Raw genomic sequence first — 8,705 nt, 5'->3', positions numbered from 1 at the left:
ATGAAATCAGAGTTTGACATCTGCTGCACTATGTTCAAATGTCAATGTTTTTTCTTCCTTGTGAAAAATAGCTTTTTTGGATATTGATTGATTGATTGATTGATTGATTGATTTGTGTAGGGACAGATAGACATACATAATGTTTACAACGTGAAGTATTAAAATATATTGTTGTCCTGTATCACAGAATTTATAGCCCAAGGGTAGTTTGCAATGCCCGTCCCTAGATGTAATTAAAAGTACCTGTTATAAAATAAAACACAGTAACATACAATAAAATGCATACATTAAACATAACAAAGATGAAATACTCTTACTACTAATACTACTATAAGATAGTTTATCGAGCAATACAAGGTAAATTTATTCAAAAGCCTATTCAAAGTATATAGAGTGGAGCACACCCAAAAGGTTTGAAGAGGTGCAGACTAACGGAAATTCAAGTAACATAAAGAAAAGAAGTCGCACACTCAAAGTCTCCTCTGCTGTGTTTAATGGGCCACACCAACATGTTTCGGTGAAAGTGCCTTCGTCAGGGTGCAGTGCAACATCAGTTGGTGTGACCCTTTTTATAGGGCACACCTTCTCAAATCAGTTGCAGGTGAGACAATTACAGTAAGGGGTTAAGGCATATACAGATTAAATTTGGTACAGATTTTCATTTTCAACAATAAACAATAATCCAATAATCTGTTTAGGAACAAACATTTCACAATTAATAGCTAGCCTAGCCACCTGATGCTAGCGTATCCAGGTAGCTAGCTACGTGCACAGTCGGTCACGTAGATACTTCTCAGGTTACCGGTATGGCTTAACGATTTCCAAAGCTCTGAGAGTAGAAAGTTCTTCGGCTCTAATTAACACTCATTTTGGCGTTAAAACGAGATAAAATAGACGTTCTAAAACACTTTGTAAAAGAAACGAGAAACAAGCCTTTGCGTTAAGCACCAGCGTGCGCCATCTCGAATGAACTGAATCTATATATACATGCTTTCCGCCCCGACAGCAACGATAGGCAGGTTATATTTGTCTGTGTGTATTGGTACAGGACCTAGGGCGCAACTCGCACCTATAAACTTGATCAGAGGGAAATCACTAATGTCTCAATTATGAAATTACACCAAGTGCTTTAGTTATAAAATGCTATATTAGCTCCATTATCCCGCCCCCGATACACATTTTGAACCAAACGCGTGCTCAGCTCGCCATCATCAGCTCCCCAAATGCCTTCCACTTTCCAAATGTGCACTGCTGCCATGTGTCCAAACTCTTTTTTAGTTTCAGACACATGGCTATCTCTGCTCTGGTGCCTCTCTGGGACTCAAACTCCCACAGACATCCTGAAGCATGTGTGCAGGCGCTCTTGTTTCAGCTCCTGTACCAAGCAGTGGCCCTCTCTATTGCTCTCTCCTCTCCTCTCCTCTCCTCTCCTCTCCTCTCCTCTCCTCTCCTCTCCTCTCCTCTCCTCTCCTCTCCTCTCCTCTCCTCAAAAGCATGTCCTTGTTGCTGCTCCATTTTGTCACCTCCCAGAATTTGCCTAAACTAAATTACTGTTTATTCGCATCACTCTGGTGTGGTAAAGGCCTTTACTGTTTCATACCTATATTACCTTTACTCACAAACTCGCCCTCTCTCTCCCTCCCTCCCCCTCTCTTCCACTCTCTCTCTCTCTCTCTCTCTCCCCTCTCTCTCTCTCTCTCTCTCTCTCTTTCCTCCCTCTCTCTCTCCCGCTCTCTCTCTCTCTCTCTCCCTCCCTCCCCCTCTCTTCCACTCTCTCCCTCTCTCTCTCTCTCTTTTCTCCCTCTCTCTCTCTTCCTCTCTCTCCCTCTTTCTCTCCCTCTCTCCCCCTCAGGGTGTGTGTGTGTTGGAGGTCCGGCCAGAGTGTCTCAGTGCTACAGAGATTTACCATGCAGAGGCTCCATCCAGCGTTCAGGTCTACCAGGTACAGTGTACACACACACACACACACACACACACACACACACACACACACACACGCACACACACACACACACCACACACAAACACACACACACACACGTAATGTCTTTTCCAAGGTTGTATATTTTTATAGTAGAGGGAGTCCCACCGCGCTTCAGCTATTGCAGGCAGGTCCGGTGCATCACAGAGGAGGGACGCAGCAAAAAAGTAAAAAGAAAACTGGAGCAGCTTGGACCAATTCAATACCTTTTATTTAGGTGCAGAGTAAAAAGACTAACGTTTCGACGCCATGCCACTCCTCTTGAGGTGAGAGGAGGGCATCTGAATAGGCTAGGATAGAGAACCCCCCCCCCCCCCCCCCCCCCCCGGACTGGGGAGGTGGGTGGGGCGAAACAATGCTTCAGAAGACAGCTTCAGGGGAGATGGACTGCCGTGAAGCCAGCTGGTGCTATAATCTGCCAGAGAGGGAGAGGTGACGTAGAACCCTTGCTATATGTACTAGAATAAACTGACGTCATAACTGACATCATAATTGGACTTGACTGACATCACGGGCTGATCAGGTTATGCAAATATGGCCTTTTGCTTGAAATTTGGTCTGGAAACCTCACTTCAATCATGAGAGGCCAGTTGGTATGATTTAACAAACTTTAATTTAGCAAACGGCATGTTATGGCTGATTACTTTGGCGTATGACTCCATTGAACGGTGGCGCTCCTCTTGAACCTTCAGCCACCTCCTCACAGCATCTGTTCACTTGATTTACAACAGATAACGTTCACATTGTGTGGTGTGACTTACTTGCTTCTCCAGCTTCTCCTCCACCTCAAGTCAAGTCAAGTCAAGTCAAGTTTATTTATATAGCCCTAATTCACAAGCATGTCTCAGAGGGCTTCACAGAAAGTATGTCTAGCTGATTCTAGCTAACACACAGTAACAAGAATATACAGAATAAAGATAACATTTGAACATTTGAAGAAAGCAGGAGAGTGGAGGAGGGAGGGAGACTTCCCTGACTTTTAGAAACGGCAATAGACAAAAGTGGTAATGCTAATGGTGGCTAGCAGCTAGCTTCCTATTAGCACTGCTACTAGGCTGGTACTTGTTGACGCCGACGTAATGATGCTGAGAGAAGGGCATATGGAAATTTCCAACCTCTCTCTGCATTTCATACCCATTTCATACCGCACTGGTATATAATGCACTCCACTTTTTAGATTAGATTGGGAAAGAAGTAAAAGTACTTCTTATAGGCTACTGTATACTGTACCAGGTTTTATGGTAAATAAATGTTATTATTCCTCCGCTTGTCAGTAACAGTAGTGTCGTTTCTCACCTCCAGGCGGTGCCAGAGGGGCGGAGTCAGCAGGATGTGGTGGGACGTCCCGTCATGCACCTCTCAGCCCTGCAGCAGGCCACAGGCGAGGCGGTGTACTGTGATGACATGCCTCTGTTTGAGAACGAGCTGCACCTCGCTTTGATAACCAGCACCAAGGCACACGCACACATCCTGTACGCACGCGCACACGCACACACACACACACACACACGCACGCACGCACGCACGCACGCACACACACATGCACGCACGCACACACGCGCACGCACACGCACGCACGCACACACGCACGCACACGCAAGCACGCACGCACGCACGCACACACACACACACACACACACACACACACCTTAGGATGTTAACGGAACATGCCAACATTTTGGGAGATTCGCTTATTTGCCATATTCCGATAGTAAGATGAAAAGATAGATGCCCTTCTTTTCTCTGTGCGTGTAATACAAAGTACGCGCCCTTTCTGCTAGTTAGCTTAGCATAATGACTGGTAGTCAAGGGCTTGCCTACTCCGTTAAGTCACCAAAATTCTCACAGCGCCAAAACGCTCTTATGTTACGTTATGTTATCGTATGTTATGTTCTCACTGTACATGTTGTGACTCGTGCATTCAGCACGTTATGGAAATAATAATGTAAAATTACGAGACATTGTAATTTACGAAGCAAATACAAACCAGAAGTAGTTTGCTGAAGGAAACCGAAAAAGCTCTGCATTTTCCATTTCTGAAAACCACAGATAGTACAATCTCTATGTAAATTTGAAACAAAATGGCAGTTACTGTAATTTGAAAAGCTTGCTGCCTTTCCAATGTTAAACGCAAATAAAATAACTTGAGTTATCTTTAGACAACTAAAACAACTTGGTTAAGGGTTATGGTTTGAGTTAGGCTTAAATAACAAAAACATTAAATGCACATTACATTACATGTAACATGTATCTAGAAATGTTGATATGCAATGTATTTTTGCTTCAGAAACATTGACATTCTACATATCCATATCCCTGTGTGTGTGTGTGTGTGTGTGTGTGTGTGTGTGTGTGTGTGTGTGTGTGTGTGTGTGTGTGTGTGTGCGTGTGCGTGCGTGCGTGCGTGCGTGTCTGTGTGTGCGTGCGTGCGTGTCTGTGTGTGTGTGCGTGCGTGTAGCTCAGTGGACTCCTCCTCAGCAGAGAGCATGCCCGGTGTGGTCTCCTGTGTGTTTGCTGCCGATGTTCCAGGCAGCAACGCCACCGGCCCCGTGCTGCACGACGAGACCGTGTTCGCCCACAACACGGTGCGTGGACTCTAACCCGCGTCACAGTTTGAATAGATTGAGACTTGACTTGACTCGGGATCTGGTGACTTGTAGTCTCTCAAGCCAGTCTATCTCTAGCCTGGTAAACCATCCTTATCACGTAAACTGTGTGTGTGTGTGTGTGTGTGTGTGTGTGTGTGTGTGTGTGTGTGTGTGTGTGTGTGTGTGTGTGTGTGTGTGTGTGTGTGTGTGTGTGTGTGTGGTCAGGTGACCTGTGTGGGTCACATCATAGGAGCAGTGCTAGCAGACTCTCAGGTTCACGCTCAGCGAGCCGCCAAGGCTGTCAAGGTGCAGTACCAGGAGCTGCCTGCAGTCATCACCATACAGGTTTGTGTGCGTGTGTGTGTGTGTGCGTGTGTGTGTGTGTGTGTGTCTGTGTCTGTGTGTGTGTGTGTGTGTGTGTCTGTGTGTATGTGCGTGCGTGCGTGCGTAATTGTGTGCATGTGTGTGTCTCACTATAGAAAAGAACGCCATGCCGTTTGAAACAGGCCACACCCACACAGTGCAATACAGAAGAGAGCTCAGTTTGAACAAAAGAGTAAATCAACTTTCCCCCCCAATTAATATGAAACTTGAGAGGCCAGTGAGAAAAAAAAAATTGGTTATCCAGTTTTTATTTTATTTTTATTTTTTCCCCACGATATATATATATTTTTATTCAAATGTATTTTGTCAGGCTCATGTTTCTAAGTGTTTGTTGTGGTAATGCTATAATTTCGGCCACACGAGCGCAGCACTACCCCATGTTCTAAATCTCACTACTATAATATGGCCAGGCCGTGCACATGCCTGAAGCATGTGAGGCACGCTAGAATGAGAGCGCAATATTCAATTAAAAGCATCCATGCATCCATGCACTCTAAAAACATGCTACAGAATGCTGTTCGCAAGTTGTGTCACATTACTTGCTAATACGCAATATACCAGTTAAGATCAGATTTAGAAAATGGATCAGCAGATATTTTTTTCTCTCACTTGCCTCTCAGGGCTTCAGTACTTTGTATTACTTGTGAGTCAAAACATTTCCAGTCTGTCAATCAGCTGAGGATGTTTATTATTTAATTAGCTGGAGTCGCAAAATGCTTACAAGCTAGAAACCTTCAGTTATGGCACAATCTGACACTTTAACTCATTCACCGCCAATGACGTCTTTGACGTGTTATCAGCAATGGCCTTCCCCGCCAAGGACGTGTTTGACGTGTTTTTGTTTTTATTGGTGCAGCGCCTGCAGCAAACACTTGCCCAGCCTGTGACACAGACACAGGTCCCTGCCTTCAAAGGGTAGCCGACAGCACGCGATCAAACACATACCGCAGCTGTTGTTTTGAAATTGAGCAAGAGGAAAAGCAGAGAACGGGTAACGCTTCCTTGTGCAGACAGGAGAAACGCCATTGAAACGCCCTCGGCGCGCTGCACGAGCTGGAGTCGCCTTCCTCTGTGCCAGCCAGGAGAAAACGGGAGAAAGTAATCAAGAGATGTGTTTGATCATCGGAGGAATGAGGAAATGATCGATCAGTTTGCGAGGGCGGTGAGGACGTGTTGAATAGCCGAGGGGAAAACGGGAACGATCAAATAGCAGAGTTGATATGACAGGGAGACATGGACGAGGACGGTGTACCAGAACAAATCAAAAATAAACACAGGAACAGCTAGGCAGCAGCGGGCAGAAGGCACTCACAGCAGCCCGCTGTCCTTCTCAAGAGCTCTTCAGTTGGTTCATGAAATCGCTGGGCTGCGTGCCCTCCAGTGTTGCTCCTGGCCAATCCCAGCGCCACAGGGCGTGGTTATTGCTTATCCTATGTTGGGTTAGAAATCTAAAAGGGGGATCGTGTGTGTGTGTGTGTGTGTGTGTGTGTGTGTGTGTGTGTGTGTGTGTGTGTGTGTGTGTGTGTGTGTGTGTGTGTCTGTCTGTCTGTCTGTCTGTCTGTCTGTCTGTCTGTCGGTGTGTCTGTCTGTCTGTCTGTCTGTCTGTCTGTCTGCACACTCACACCGAGTAAACTGTATTGTTGAATGTAAAAAAAAAGCACTTCATGTGTGTATATATATATATATATATATATATTTTTTTTTTGTCATTTGTGTCCTAACGAATAATATTTACATGTCTGATGTCAATACAGTTCAAAATAAAAGAATTGAGAGTGAGTTATGCCTGAGATTGTGCCCTTTTACAAAAATGCTTTTTTCTCCCTTTTCTCTTCCCAGACAGGCTTTTTTGGTGAACATGGGGTGTATAAAAAGGGTTATAAGTAGAGTACAGAACATGCTAAAAGCTAACTTTCTTTTTGGGGGTGAAAGTAGAGACTTAGATCTTCATTTCGAGGTATTGGACATCACTGTAGTCCTAGTACAGAATTTACTGTGGGTCTTGAAAGATGACCAAACATTATGGAAATACTTGGCCTGTGCCAAAAATGCCAGTCAGATATTGGCAGTGAATGAGTTAAGAGGAAACGTTTGACAGATCCATCAGACAGTCTGGGATTTGAACCTGCGACCATTCACGCTGTTCTTCCCACAAATCAACGTGAACCAATAAAGACCTTCTGCTGGTTTGATTGACAGGAAGCCATCGGTGCCCAATCCTTCTTTGAGCCAATCAGAACCATCCAGAGGGGAGACCTGGAGGCGGGGTTTCAACAGGCCGACCATGTGCTAGAGGGTAGGAAGCCTTTTCAAACAGAACAGGCTTTTCTTTTCTTTTCTTTTTTTTTGCATTACCCTTTATTTAACCAGGAATATTCCCATTGATATTCAGAATCTCTTTTACAAGGGAGTCGTGTTTCATATAAACATAATAAGTTTCACATAGAAGAACAGACAGACATAAGACAGCAGATTACATCAGACAGTTAGCAGTATTTAGGAAAAGCAACTGCATTCAGTGATCAAATAGTCGTTAATCCTGTTTTTATAATCTTCCATGCTTATAAAATAATTTCTCGGGCGGTGGCGGTGGGGCAGTGCTAGCGCTCTTGCCTCGCACTCTCGCCTCACAGCAAGAAGCTCCTGGGTTCGATTCTCAGCTGAGAAGCTCTTGACACTGGGGGTATGTCTGCCCATGCCTTTGGTGCCTAGTGCCCAGGTGGGCTATCTCATGTGGAGTTTGCATGTTCTCCCTGACCTAAAAAATATGGACAAAGCTATCCCATTGATTTTGGGCTCCCGTTTGGAGTTGATTCGTTGGCCGTCGCCATCTTGATTTTTCGTCAGCAGAGTGGGAGGGAATGGGTTGAGTCCTTGCACAGCTCACGTGAGATGTGGGATCCCCAGAGCCACAGCTTCGTCTGCTATTGGTCGGTGATCGGCAAGCTGCACAATCACTGGACAGGCAACCTGTCAATCTCCTCCTTTTCTATCATCTATTTTACTCCAAACGCGCGAGTTATATAAAAAATGACCCCCCTACAGTTGGCAGTTATGAAAAGGTGAAATTAGCTTTAGACCGTGTTAAGGACCAGGCTGTAAAAATGCTTAATTACTGTTACAAAGTGGGGCATTTTAACAGGAACGACGGGACTTCTGAGTGCTGCCTCAAGTGGCCATTCGAGGAATTACAGCTTAAACAAAGACTTCCGCATCTTCCTGGGAAAGGGGCAGAGCTTGCCCACTGGTGCTCCCCTAGGGTTTCCTCCATATATAACCCCCCCCCCCCGACTAAAAGCAGAAGAGTAAAAACATGTAGGAGATGGTCATCTGACCAGCGGCTGGGCCCAGGGCGCTTCACTGCAGCTACCCACCGCTCCTGGCCTGACCATGGAGGAGGACGAGCCAGGATGGGTCAAATGCGGAGGACAAATTTCACGGTGCCTCGGATTGCATGTGTGTGTGTACTGTGTACTGGCTGCTGTGCATGCGTGGTGTGTCGTCTGTGATCAAAGGAAGGCGGGATTTGTGCGTGTGTGCAGGGGAGATGCATATCGGTGGTCAGGAGCATTTCTACCTGGAGACCCATGTGACCATAGCTGTTCCCCGAGGAGAGGAAGAGATGGAGCTCTTTGTCTCCACACAGTCTGCTACCAAGACACAGGTACCTGGCTGCTACTGCAATACTGCCAATACTACTGCTACTACTACTCAGTGTTGTAGTCAAGTCACTATATCTCGAGTCTCGAGTC

The 8,705-nt window shown here is 45.6% G+C and overlaps 1 protein-coding gene across 1 annotated transcript in view; it reads left to right on the top strand.

Annotated features, from left to right (window-relative positions):
- xdh (xanthine dehydrogenase) overlaps positions 1-8,705 on the top strand; it is a gene marked incomplete at both ends in the record, with an annotated part of 49,597 nt that overhangs the window by 17,762 nt on the left and 23,130 nt on the right. Inside the window, 6 exons of the mRNA XM_083633169.1 lie at positions 1,853-1,942; positions 3,284-3,453; positions 4,440-4,566; positions 4,795-4,914; positions 7,153-7,249; positions 8,496-8,617. Coding sequence (XP_083489295.1) covers positions 1,853-1,942; positions 3,284-3,453; positions 4,440-4,566; positions 4,795-4,914; positions 7,153-7,249; positions 8,496-8,617 — 726 coding nt within the window. The remainder of the gene's footprint in view (positions 1-1,852; positions 1,943-3,283; positions 3,454-4,439; positions 4,567-4,794; positions 4,915-7,152; positions 7,250-8,495; positions 8,618-8,705) is intronic.

This window comes from Poromitra crassiceps (assembly GCF_964638095.1).
Source record: "Poromitra crassiceps genome assembly, chromosome: 3".
Taxonomy (NCBI): domain Eukaryota; kingdom Metazoa; phylum Chordata; class Actinopteri; order Beryciformes; family Melamphaidae; genus Poromitra; species Poromitra crassiceps.
Note: the sequence above shows the minus strand (reverse complement) of the source record. Positions and strands in the feature narration are given on the sequence as shown.